At 41.3% G+C, this 14011-nt stretch overlaps 1 protein-coding gene across 1 annotated transcript in view; it reads left to right on the top strand.

Moving 5' to 3' along the window:
• ncf4 (neutrophil cytosolic factor 4) overlaps positions 1-10372 on the top strand; it is a 33218-nt gene extending 22846 nt beyond the window's left edge. The window contains exons 8-10 of the mRNA XM_047578101.1: positions 4138-4289; positions 5396-5461; positions 10021-10372. Of these exons, the coding sequence (XP_047434057.1) occupies positions 4138-4289; positions 5396-5461; positions 10021-10225 (423 nt within the window). The 3' untranslated portion in view covers positions 10226-10372. The remainder of the gene's footprint in view (positions 1-4137; positions 4290-5395; positions 5462-10020) is intronic.
• The last annotated feature ends 3639 nt before the right edge of the window (positions 10373-14011 follow it).

Here is a 14011-nt window from a genome sequence, read left to right as displayed (position 1 = left end):
GATGGGGAGGGTAAATAAGAGAGGGTGGGAGGGAGGACGATGAACAGTCCGGAGAGGAAAAGGGGGGAGAGAGAGGAAGAGATGAGAGTGAAAAAAGTGAAAGCACAGAAAGAGAATAAGTGTCATGGAGACTTTGTTGCAGCCTGGATCAACCTGCATCTCATTCCCAGCACAAAGTCTCCGTCTCTGCTCTTTATCCTTCAGCCCAAATGTTAGGACCTCAGGATGTTGTGCACGGAGCGTAAGAGCCAGTGAAAAGTCCCGGTCTGTGGCCAAAGCAGGTTGCCGCGGCAACATGGACGCGGCTGGTTTATAATTTATTGCAACGAGTTAACAAGCTAACATCTGTTTTATATATACATATATATATATATATGGTCTGGCCCACACACCTCCGCCGTGCAGCGGCATCAGCTGTGGACGGTTGAAAGATTAGAAATAAAAATGAAATGGGAAACTGGACACCAGGACGGCGACTGAAACACGGTCGAGGGCAGAGTTGTAAGACATTCAATGCTGTCCTCGACCTGAGTAATGCAACTACTTTTGTAATGCATTACTTTTTGCTGTAACGCGGTGATGTAACGCTTTACAAAAACACAAGTGTGATATTTTACTCGGTTTCAAACGCGTTACAGTGGATTTTAAACTCAAAATGAATTAAATGAATTAAGTCGTGTGTTTTTATATGAATTTGAGATTAGCAGAGGAGAAAAATAATTCCTGTTCGTTCTAGAGAACAGCTGATTGTGGGAGGAGATGGACATATGCTCATTGTTTTCAGTTCGCCAGAGAAAAGGATGCGAAGAACATTGTAGTTAAGTTCAGTTTGAAACCAACACATCTCTGCACTTCACGAAATAGCACAAGTCATTTAAGGAAACGTGTGGCGCGGTGCCAGCTTCCTTTAGGTGCTCGGTTACAGCAGCAGCTTCTAGCAATATTGATTTAAATATGAATACACTTAAATCTACAGTATCTCTATCACAATATCTTTTAAACCAGGAGACATAATTGTGTTAGCCTGGCTTAGTCATCATCCATTCCACGTTTCACCTTCTACTGGATGTGGACGTGAGCTACACTGAATGCAGTAAGATCTGTTGAGAACATATTTCCAGTTATTTTGGTGAAAGTAGCTTCAGGATAATGCAAAAGTAATGTAATGCCCTACAGTTCAGAGACAGTAATATTATAATGTAACTAATTACCTTGAAATTACAGTAACAGGTCATAAGTAATACATTACGTTCTTATTGCTTTTTATCTTGTGAAGCATAAACTCAGCAGTGAGTTTGTATCTTTCGTGATGGTTTTTGACCTTTTTCTGGCCTGAAAACCAACAGCAGTTATTTCTGTGAGGTCCTCAGAAAGATCCTTGGTTCACACCATCATGCACGTCTCCGTGCATGTGTGGTTTAGATCAGAATGTCAGAAAGGCTTGATTTATTGTTTTTTACATCACCTGAGTCTCATTACATGTTTGTTCTTCTTCTTTATTAGTTTAGTGAACCGAGACAGTGCACATTATTCAACACAGATGGTTTAACCATCAGTGTAAATGTGTAAATACGCTGGACTTAGCACTGATGCTAAACTTCAGCCCTACAGATACACAACACAGACACAGTAGACTTTAATACAACAATCATACAATAGACAATTACAGAGCCAGACACAGACAATATAACGAGAAAACATTTGACCCATAATTTAAAAAAATTAATAAATAAGTGGACTAAGAACTCTGAGAGTATGCATCAGATTAAGAAAACCACTCATACTATGTGAGTACATGTCATATAAATGTTTATTTTAAAACCAGTGTTTGTGAGATCTTTTAAAAAAAGTAAGTAGTGGTTGCAGTTTTGGACATTTCCCTCATTGGTACAGATAGACTTTAATACAGCTATGTAATATTGGCTCACTTTACTGAATAAACAAATACAAAAACTAATACTTTTAAGCACCGTTGTTGTGTATCCATTCATTAGTTTTGTTTTTTTAAATACATTTATACTGATGGTTAAACCTTCAAATGCGGTGAAGGAGATACGCAAACTGTCCCTTCATGTATCACTGCAGTCAAGTTAATAATAGAAGATACGATACAACTAAAATACTGCATTAAAAATAGCGCCATCCCCTCTTGGCTGAAGCCAACTCCAGTGACCAGGGCGTAACTTCACTGGTGCGGTTAAAAAGTGCCCTGCTCCAGTTTCCTTTACAGGAACAATTACTCAATGAACACAGTGTCCTGATTAGACACCGCGCACGCCGCTCAGACCTGGACGTTTTAATTAGCCGCCCAACACAAAAAAAAAAGCGCAACACGTGAATTCGGGCGCAGGCAAATAGTTGTCATAGAAATTGTGCTTTGTCACAGAGAAAGGTCAGGAAACGTGTTTAATGAAAGTGCGCGAGGTGTTGAGATGGAGTGTGAGAGAAGAGAGAAGCTGCCCGGGAGTGAGTGGGAGAGAGAGAGAGAGAGAGAGAAAGGAGGTGGAGGCTGATGTGAGGATCAACATGGAGGAGGAGGATGCACTTAACCTGCCCCTGGCGTTCTGCAGAGAGACACAAAAGTTGTAACGAAAAAAAACAAAACCATAAGTTGTTAATCCTTATGCAACGCAGCAAAATGCTTTTGTTGTTGTTTTTTTAGGGCAACATTGCATCCGTGTAGTTTGCTTTTGTTAAAAGTTGTGAAAAGTCGACCGAGTGCCTCAGACTTAGTCAGTGGACCGAGCGGCTGTGGGTGGAAAACGTGACGAGTCCAACTGGCGCAACAAGGTAAATGTGTCAAACGCAACAAAAGGGAAGCGACGGTTCCGCAGAAAATTGAGAAAGACGACGGCCAAAAATCCGCCGGTGAGAAACGGCACCAGTTGCTGCGGTGATGTTGTGATGAAGTGTTGATGCAGAGAAATGCTCGTGGCTTAAAAGGGGAACTGAAAAGTCAGAACTGGTCGACCGTTGAAAGCAGCGAATAATGTCGTCTGTGGGTCTGAAGGAGCCTGGTCAGGTCTGACAACTTTACTCCACTTTATTTAGCATGATGTCGTTACCTGATGTGTGAAAGGCCTGTTTGTCGGATACAAGAGGTGGACACGTTCAAGATTCATGACTTTAACATGATCCATGCGAGGGGCTAAATGTTAAAATATTCAGAAATGTTGTTTTTGTTTATTCCAAGTAAGTGCAATTTTAAAAAAGCTGCGTAAAAGCAGAAATATCTTTAGCCCAGTGATGAGTCTGCTTGGTTTAATGAAGTGCAGGAGACAACGAATCATTTTTTTCATTTGTAAACTAAACCGTAGGTCTTAAAAAGTCTTTGGTTGATTAGACATTTTTCATGTATTTTTTTTCATTTTTCCACCAAAAATTAAATGTGTTTAAAAGCACATTTACACAAATCCAACATATTTTAGATTTCCCTATCAGCTAAGTACTGAGACTAAAATGTTTCTTGATTCACTGTCCCTACTACATCAAGCTATGTTTAAAGGTAGAGGCACCTATGTTTATGGCCACCTCACTGCTCCACGTGTTTGAAATTTGAGGAGATATAATATGATTTCTTAACAGAGCTATATTGCAAGAAAAAGCCCTTTTTCCTTTTATTGTTTCCCTTCGATCGTCTCCATCGCACCCATTATGTAACATACAATTCATTTGGATTAAAGAGGCTGAATGTACAACTTCTGAGACACTATTATCATTTTACTGTCAACAATTTAAACTTCAGCTCGATGAAATAAAAACCCTTTTTACATAATGCTGCCGCCTTGTTCTCCAGCTCGCGTGTGAACGTGCAGGATATGAAAGTGTCTCTGCATGTGTTTTCCACAGCCCAGAGACACCAGGGGTGTAGTAACAAAGGCTGTATACGGTTGTGTTGAGTGCCTCCAACACCAGCAGCATATTACGAGGAGGCTAATTAGTCGGAGAAACGTCTCTCCAGATGCAGCTCTGTGCTGCTTTCTTGGATTTCTCTGTGTTGGAATCACACACACATCTCTTCATCGTTCCCTCATCGCTGCATCATCTGAGACTTTATTCATTTGTTTTCTCATCACATCTTTATCCCCCCTGCTGCTTCTTCCTCTTCTTCTTCTTCTTCTTCTTCTTCTTCTTCAGGGGACGGTGAATAATCAGACAGGTATCTTCCCAGAATCCTTTGTGAAGATTATTAAGCCCCTCCCAGACAGTGACTCGGAAGGTGAAGGTGGAGTCCACACGTACAGCTGCCTCCGCTGCTTCTTGCTCACCCCCTCCGGAGTCGACACCAGGTGACATATATTCTGTTTTTAGGCGCTTCCCATCTATTTTCTGTGATGGGGGTCAGCACACTTCCACTGGCCTCACTTGAACCCAACGCTGGGTTGATATTGTAGGTTAAAGTCTGGTGTGTAGGTGTCAGGAGTCTATTAAAAGACGGTCTTGTGAGGACTGTGTCCTAAGGTTGGCACAAGTTTTTATTTTTTTTTAAAGTCGACTGTCGTGTGATAAAAGTAGAGAAGACACCGACTAGTCTCTGATGATAAAACCACAGTAGAAAGTACATGGCCACACAATATAGTTACTTTTCATACTTTACATGTAAAATTCTAAGTAGATATGATTATTTGGTTGGGGTCAGCGCTGGGTAATGATTTTGTTTGTTTGTTTGTTTAACATTGCTGTGGTCAAAAATTCTTGTTCTTGTATTTGATATCATCGTCGGCATAAAACGTGATCTGCTGGAAGAAATGAACTAGTCCATCAGTAACAAAAACACAGTAGAAAGTAAAGCTTTGCAACAATAAAATCTATATTATTGACATGAATACTACTACATGAGCTACAGATATGTATAGCCTGTATAAAAACAGGCTGCAACTCAGCACCGTGAGTAGCATTTAATAGTACTCCACATGCTTGTTGTAGGATTGGATAGTGTAGCCGTGTTTTTTAGCGTAGCCTCCTCTTTGTACCGCAGCTAAAAGTCTAATAACTTTAACAATAAAATTCACTATAAAATTTTTGATTTGCAGTCATCTGTTAGTTTGTTTTTTACCAGAGGACGTTTGATGAAGTTGTTGATTTCAACCGTTCCCCTGCTAGCGTTAGCGGATGCCTCTTCAGATTGCATTGCTCCTCGTTACAACAGGGGAAGTCGTTTACACAACTTGTCTAAGTAGCTGCTCAACAGGCCAACAACTGGAGGATTTGTTCTGGAAAATGTAAAGACGTAATGAAATCATGAAATAATATGAAGATTTGCACCATCCACGTTATAAATATGTGAAGAAAACTAAATTACAGCATATTAAGTTACCATCCACTTCAGGAAGACGGTCGGATTTTTTTTTTATGAATGTGCTTCAGTCTGAAGTTTGTGTTTCTTCTTACACAGAGATGTGTGTGTACAAGAGGAAATCACCATCCAGCCAACGTACAAGGACCTTCTGTCTCGCATGAGGTAAAAAAAACATATTCTTTCTCCTCTATCGTCGTTGCTTTAATAATGCAGAAGCTGTTTATTCCGGAGAAACAAAGGTGTCTTTTAAAGTGTGTTTTTTGGTGTCATGCTTTCATTGCATTTACACCCATATGGGAAACATTAACAGAAGGTGTTAAGAGCCGAGCTTTGCCGAGTCGCGGAAGAGGAAATAATTGCGTCCAACATCACAGCTATGAGCAAATTACCACACCTTTAGAAAAATGTGATAATGACGGATCTGATGAAAGATCAGAGTGATGACAATTAGGCGTATTTACAGGTTCACGTTAGTGTCATGATAGATCATAATATATATATTTTTATCCAGCCTCTGGATTATTCAACCTGTTTCTGAAACAAGTTTTTCCTTTTGTCAGTGTGTAGCATCTTGTAAAGGTGGAAAAATACACCTTTTCTAGTTGGGCCATTACAGAGAGGGAGGACTGGGACATGTGTCCTACAACTACGGTCTGTTAAAACTTCCCATCTGTTCAGGTTTCGTCGCTGACACGGCGCCATTAGTCGGCCATTTACCTGTGAGCTCTTGTAGCCTTTAGCGCCGGTTGTATCCTGGGCAGCTTTCCAACCGAGCTTTTCAACAAAACATACTTCAGAGGACACGCTGTACGGTAGAGGGAGCGCTCTTCTTGTTTTATTTTTATTTTTATTTTCATCTCCTCTCATCAAACACACATATTTTCACAATTAAATCAACAGGAGACCAGCTCTGTGTGACGGTTTATGGAGCTCTTCCTAGCTTCCTCACCTCCCAGCTAATAGTAGCTCTAGTGCCTCCTGAACAACAGACTGTATATAAATATGGACAATGCATGCCCACTTCCTTGCATTGGTCAAATTCACGATATGGGCGGTGCCATCTTGCGAGTTTGAAAAAATGGACACTTGAGTTTGCATCAGTATGATATTAACTAACTAAAATGACAAAAACGTCTACTTAAGTGTTTTAGTTTGACCCAAGTCCCATCCACTAACATGGAGGGGGTGGAGCTTATGACCTATACTGCAGCCAGACACCAGGGGGAGCTCTACTAGCTGTGGTTTCAGAGTCGTAATTAGAGAGAGTCTGGTCAACTCAAATTATGGGCGTCATGTTTGCTACATCAGAGGGAAGTTTCTACAGTGTGACCCTACGTTAAAATAAATGTCTTATTTTCTGTCTTATTTTCACCATTAACAGGCCTATAAATGTTATTACCAACGTCTGTCAATATGTAAAAGGCCCAGAGTTAAATATCCCAGCATCTACTTCCTTTAAATATCTTAAATGAGCCTGACTTGACTTTATAGCCCAATCACCTCATCAGTCATGGAGCTGTTCTTATCTTCTCCTCAGTGTCCGTGTTCATCCAAGGCCATTAAAAATTATAAATAGTCAGAAATAGTGAAAATTAAACTAGTCTTACTGTTAGCACACTAGCCACAGTAACTTAGTATTAACCGAGGTTACACTTCAATTGAATTTGTCTACCTACATGGACATAAATTACATTCACACATGAGTTTCCCAGTATATATGACAGTAGCTGCTATTTTTCTTAGCCTTTAGTCTAGATAACTAGCTAGCATAAGGCTAGCATAAGGTTAGCATAAGGCTAGGTTAGCATCAAGCTTCATACATTTGTAAAGTGGTGCTGGGTGTTTTTGAAATCAAGGTTCACATTAATATAATTAATTAATTAATATAAAGTCTTAACAAACATCAAAGAGACATTGACATTTACCTCATCACATAATAGGGAGAAATCAGTTGACATCCAGTTCTTCCTTTTAATCTTCTGCTCCCATAACGTTCTCCATCTTTGTTCACTGGGGAAACGGTGGAGTTTCCTCCGTGTTTTCCTCATCCTGTGTTGAAGCCGTAGGCTGAGCACTGTGGCGTATTTTAAGTTTTAATCCAACTTTATTCTCTGTTATTGCCACTTCTCTACGGGTGAATATTGGTTAGATGTGTCTAACATGGCGCCAATGAAACACATGACCAGCTCAGAACCAATCAGCATCAGCTCAGACGCTCCATTTCCTTTTACACAGGTCCAGACAACAGACACGTCACATTCAGTTTTTCTTACTGATTTAAGTCTCAATCTAAATGTCAATGAGCCAAATCTCTTCTGATTGAGTCACTTCTAGAAGTTCATTTGATTCCAGAAATTAATTCAATAAATAATAGCAGCTGGATTTATACTGTTTTTCTCCTTCTTTGTCCATAAAATTCAACTTCTTATGTACGTTTCCAACATTTGTGAACACAGAACCGAAGCGTGTTAAGTCTGTCTGATAATACATGGAAGTTCACATCTATTACATATTCACCCTTCAGTGAGGACGGATTCTTCCTGCTGCTCTACACAGGGTTTCTAAATCTTCTAAATCTCAATTTCATTTTTTTTTTTTTTTTTTGTGATCTGAATCAAAAGTACAAAGGGTTTGTTCTATATCCTGCGAGGATTATAATTCACCTTGAGACAGATTAGTCGATTGTGAATTTGCTCACTTTCCTTAATCCTCACTGGGAGTTTTGTAACTTTGACAGTTTCTGCACGAAAACCGTCACATTTATGCAGCATGCTGACATTACGCTTCTTTTATCATTACGACGACGGGAAAATTGTTCACCGGGTACCAACTCGAAATAAATTAGACTTTGAAACACGGTGATTTAAATAATAAGTCCCCGGCTTTTGTTGTCCGCTCCGTGCGCAGAGGAGCAGATTTCCATTTCTAATGTTTGTCCAAAGGGGCGCTCACTCTGCCCGACCTTTGAGAACCTTCTCGGCGTTTCACTTCCTCGGTTCGTCAGCATCGTGTTGCTGAGGCTGCAGTAACATTTCTCAAATAAACGAGGACGGGTATAAGTCCGTCAATTCACCGAAAGGGGCAGAATATTCAGCCTGTCGCTGCAAACTGCAAATTACCAGTTGCCAATCATCACCGCTCGTCAGATTAGTTCCTCTGGGACCTCGACTCCCCCCCTCCCTCCCCCGTCCTCTCTCCCACAGCACCACCATCACCGGATGCTCATTACACTATCATATCTGTTCTCCTCTGTCTTGTTCTCTTTCATTCTCCCTCTCCTTCTATCTCTCATTATCTGGTAATTTAGATTGGTGAACGCTATGATGATTAGCCCTCCCCATTCATAATCAGTTTCCGCCGCTTATCTGCTCATTATTGTTTTTCTGTGTTTGGGCCTATTGTGCCCTGGAGTAGGATGGATGAGACCCTGGTCTTAAGTTTTAATATGGCTTAGCGCTGATAAAGGGAGGGAGGGTGAGGCGAGCAGCCGAGGGGAGGGCGGCGGCGGCGGTGGTGGAGGTGGTGGAGGAATGAGGAGACAGTTAAAAAGAAAAGAGAAGGGATGATTGCAAAAAAAAAAGGGAAGGAGCAAAGAATTGGTGAGAAACAGAACAACTGTGAATGTTGCTAAACTACCTGTACAACACAATGTGGTGAAGAAAATATAACATTAAAGCGCACACGGGGGGGGGGGTCAATAAAAGTGTAATGTAGCAACAGAAGCTTATTTGTAATGATTTGGTTTTATTTGCCTTAATAATAATGACAAGCGACAAATTTTGCAAACCTGCATCTAAGTTCAGTTAATGATGTGAAGCACTACGACACAGAACTAAGCTCAGAAAATCTATGTGCGTCTCAACAAACCGTAGTTGGCTGTTAGCTAATACTGTTCTACTGTTACACCGATCAGCCATAACATTAAAACCACCGACAGGAGATACGTTGTCATTTGAGCCACAACGTTTCACTTTCATGAAAATAATGACTGTGCAATAAGTTTTTTCTTCCTTTTCCCCAAACAAGTGCAATATTATACAGTCCTGTTTACATTGTAATTTGTATATAGTGTCCTTTTAGTTAGTTTGTTGTACACGCCTTGTCTAGTTTAGTTATTTATTGTATATATTTATTGTATATTTAGGAGAGCTGTACCTACCGTGCAATGACAATAAAGACTCTAATCTATTCTAATCTAATCTAATCTAAGTGAATGATGTTGATCATCTTGTGACAGTTCAGTGTTCTGCTGGGAAACTCTTGGATCTGGCGTTACTGTGGATGTAACTTGGACATGTAGCACCCACCTAGACCCAGACCAGACCAGACCAGACCCCCCCATAGCAGTGACACTCCTAAATGAAAAAACATGAAAAGCGGCACAAGCCCACGTTCATTCTCTGATGACTCAGAACCGTTTTGGAGGCACGTGGGAGACCTACACGATATTAGGAAGGTGGTCATAATGTTATGGCTGACTGCTGCCTTTACTACTTATAAACCGTAAACTTATATATATATCTGCTGCTGTAACATCTGAATTAAAGTGAAGATCATTTGTTGTTGTTATGAAGTTGTTTTTGTATTTAGTAACTTCTTCAACACCTGTTTTATGTTAATCCCACGTTTGCTCTAATCGTGTCAAACTTCGGCTCAATTTAAAAAAAAAAAAATTCTGAAGTCACCGTCTCTGTCCCCCTCGTCCCCCACCCCCCTCTCAGGAATGTCTTCCAGGTGGACGACATCGCCATCAACTACCGCGACCCGGAGGGCGACCTGATCCGCCTCCTGGACGACGAGGACGTCCAGCTCATGATCCGGGAGAGCAGAGGTCAGCAGGGGGTCAAGAGGCCCGTCAACCAGTTTCCGTGGGAACTGCACGTCACCATGGCGTCCGACCTCTCCGTTTACAACGTGGAGCCGTGAAAAGAAAACGAGACGGTCGAAGACGCATTAACAGATCGGGAACATGACCAAGAGGTTGTCTGTGTCTTTTAGTTCAGTGATTTCCACTTTGCCTGTTTTAATAAATGCTCCCTACATTTCACTTAAAAATAAACTTATTTAATAACAGTTTTCTGTGCCTTCATTTCTTTTTGTTATCGGCAGCAATGTTCTTTTTATTATTTAGCTGCAATAATAACCCTGTAATTCCCTAAACTTAATGGCTCTGATATGAAGGTTTGCTGCTTTTCTCTGTTTTATATCGTTAACACTGATCTTCACATCACGCGGCCGCTTTTAAAGGCGCGTTTATGGGCTCTGGGACGTTTTTCCAAAAGATTATTAGATTTTCTATACGAACGCTGTAGATTAATCGGCTCATTTGGAGTAAACGATGAAAAGGAGAGCTTCGGTTAGATATTCTTTGAGCTTTTCGTCCGTATCTCTGAGGCGATATCGGGACACGTCTAAGTGTAAATGGTGGTTTTTCGGGTGTTAATTGCTGTTTTTGTGATGAGCGGCTCCCGTGCGGCGTCGACCGTGGCCCCGCGGGGCCCTGACACGAAGTAATTCACTCTCTTATGCGGCGCTGGTGACAGGAAACTCGGTTCTGGGCTGAAAAACCCGCGAGGTAAAACCACGCGAATGCAACGAGACGCACAAATAAAGAGACGCAACCCTCCTCGCACGCTTCTGATTAATTAGAGAGCAAATGAAAAAGTACCAGGCCGCTTAAACGGATAAAGAGGACGTGTCCTAGATTTATCTGTCTCTGATAACTGTACCCACACACACGGCTCCGTTTCAGATGGATCCACTGTTTCTTTTCTGCAGCGTGAGTTTCATTTCTCTTTCCAGAGCGAGAGTGTGAGAGTGAGAGTGAGAGAGCCGGGGGTTCGACCTTGGCAGATGAAATAAAAGTGGTACTTGGCGATGCTACACACAAGCCGTCCACGCCTCGCGAACACAATCCACTGGCATCGTTAGGGGTTTTTTAGGGGGGCTGAAGGCCCCAATAATATAACCATCATTAACAAATGCTATTTTTAGGGCGTTTTTTAAGATTACACTTTTGTACCTTAATGGCAACAGTTTTTGTAAATCGGAAACTACAAAAAGATAAATATGTATTACCAAAATAAATTGCTGCCATCACAAATACTGGCAAACAAAGGGTTAAAAGATACAAATAAATCAAACTTTTGGTATTTGTCATTAGTACTGAAGTAGATTAAAAGATTTATGTTACAAAGAAAGTAGAAAAAATATTACCGTGCTATTTTTACAGTGTTTTTGAAGAGGACACTTATGTCCCTTAATGGTAACAACGTAACAGTTTGTGTAAAAATGGAGCTTTATGGAATTTGAGTTTGAAATATCAAAACTTTCGAACACACATTTGCCTGTTAGGCAGAACCACCACTAAGTTATCAAAACATAAAAATAAATAAAATGGAAAAAGACACTTAGTTAGTTGACAATAGTTGTGTTGTGATTGAAAGACATGCCTCTGTGTTGGTCAGTTTTTAATACTAATTGCTTCTGTTCTGAACTTCTGTTTGTTGTGGTGATGTGTTCAAAATCAGACTAAAATAATAACATGAAATAAATTCTCTGTCTTTTTTAGCTTTTTAGTTTGTTACATTTTGTGCTTGTGCGCTACGTTCGCTCACATCCTGTGCCATGTTTTTAGCCCTAATGTTCCTTTCAGTCACTGTTGTGTTTTTCTTCATGTGGTTTTAACCTGCTCACACGTTTTCAACTTAAACGTAGCTGATGTCGTCATCCAGTGCAACTTAGCGGCTCGTTATCGTTGCAGGTCACAGTTGTCTTCACGGCCTAATGTTTTCCACTCCAACCTGACTACGGTGCCTCTAATGTTCAGTCATTACAGCAGCTAACTCACCTGTGACAGAACTGCTCCAGTCTAAAACACTTTTATGTCCCTCTGCGTCGGTTCATATTCATTTCCAAACTCTCATGTAACATCACCAGCTGTGCGTCCTTTTAGTTTCTCCTTGTACTCTTCTACTTCTACTTGTCAGTCTGACTCACTCTGTAAAAAACACTGACTGTATATATATATATGTATATATATATATATATATATATATATATATAGTACGGACAAACAAATTGTGATGTCACTCACTAGACTATGAACCTTGAAAATGAAGCCCGAAGTGGGCGGAGCCTGCGGTCGCCATTGCGGATGAGCTTTACTCCGCCCACACTCGGGTACTCCAAATATGGACATGAGGGGGAGGGGCGTGTCGTTAAGACCCGCCCATCCAACTCTCCGCTACCTGTTAGCTCGCTCAAACGCCCTTTATGCAGAATTTTAAACCTCAATAAAATATAAACGAATGTGTTAGAAAAATAACTGTTATAAAATTACTGAAATAAACTATTGAGACCTAAATCGTTTTTTGTACCAGGCTGTAAACATGTTTAATAATAAAAGTTGGGCTTTTTAACATGGGGGTCTATGGGGGTTTACTCCCTTTTGGAGCCTCAAGTGGCCACTCGATGAACTGCAGTTTTTTTGTGCTGAGCATCGCTCACACCCGGAAGTTGCTGCTCTTCTTTGTTTCCCAGTCGGGCTAATTTCTGTTTCACCTTAAAAAATGGCAACTGAAATTTTAATCCGAATTTTGCTGAAATTTCACAGAACACAAGTCGAACTGATGTCGGTATCCCCAAACCTCCTCAGTTACCCTTAACCGATTATTTATTGAGATGGAGAAGGAGGCGTAAATACTAAAGTGGAAACATGCTGCTACCAATTACTACCAAATACTGATACTGGATCAATAACTTACACATGGAGGAAAAGCTAAATGAGGAGTTTTGAAGATACAGACATTTGTACGACTTGTGTTTGGTGAATTATCGGTTTCAGTCGCCATTATTGAAGCAAAAATGAACCCGACTGGGAAAAACCGACAGCGCTGACTAGTGTTTGTTTACACAGAGTGAGTCAGGCTGACGGGTATAAAAGACTCGCACTGGTTACAGCATCTAACGGCTGCTCTGAGGGCTTCAGGCCGGGTGTTGCAAAGCATCTCGAGACGTTATCGTTATGGGGTTTCTCTGCAGGAGAAATATTCCCCTCGTTTGAGTTAATCTTTGAAAATTGGACATTATTAGCCGGGTTTAGAGGGAACCTGAGCAGCTGCATTATCCCCTGGAGAATGATTTTATTTCTGTCCCTCTCTGTGGGTTTTTTTTTTTTTTTTTTTTTTGTCTGTCGGTCTGTTTTGACATTCTGTCTCCTTTTCCCTTTGCATCCTCCGAGTCTCTGCACCCCGCGACCTCGCGCAGCACAAACAGCAGCAGCCTCGAACTCAGCACCGTGTTTTTCAGTCGACCTTTGCCCAGAATCTAATTATCAGCGTTTCTCTTTGCTGTCGTACAACTAATTAAGCGCATAATGAATGTCAGGAGGCCGCGGGTCGTGTCGGCCCGCGAATCAGCCGTGTGCCGTGAAATGTAGGAGGGACGCGGTGTCAGGAGACGGAGACATCAGCGGGGCGTCTGCAGGTCTGTGTGGACAAATGGATGCCAGCTGGTCCTGGCATGGTGACACATGTGGGCCCAGTGGCTTCTAGTTAACACGGCTCCTGAAGCTTGAGAGTTGTCGAGTTTGAGCAGGAAGCGGTGATGGACACAGGGAGCTGTGTCAGGGGACGAGAGACAGCCGGGGGGAAAGAAGTGGCTGCAAGGACACGGACATGAGGTCAGTCAGGCTTTAGACAGGTGACATGT

This window comes from Mugil cephalus, chromosome 2, assembly GCF_022458985.1.
Source record: "Mugil cephalus isolate CIBA_MC_2020 chromosome 2, CIBA_Mcephalus_1.1, whole genome shotgun sequence".
NCBI lineage: Eukaryota > Metazoa > Chordata > Actinopteri > Mugiliformes > Mugilidae > Mugil > Mugil cephalus.
The sequence above is the reverse complement of the archived record's forward strand: the minus strand, read 5'-3'. Positions and strand labels throughout refer to the sequence as shown.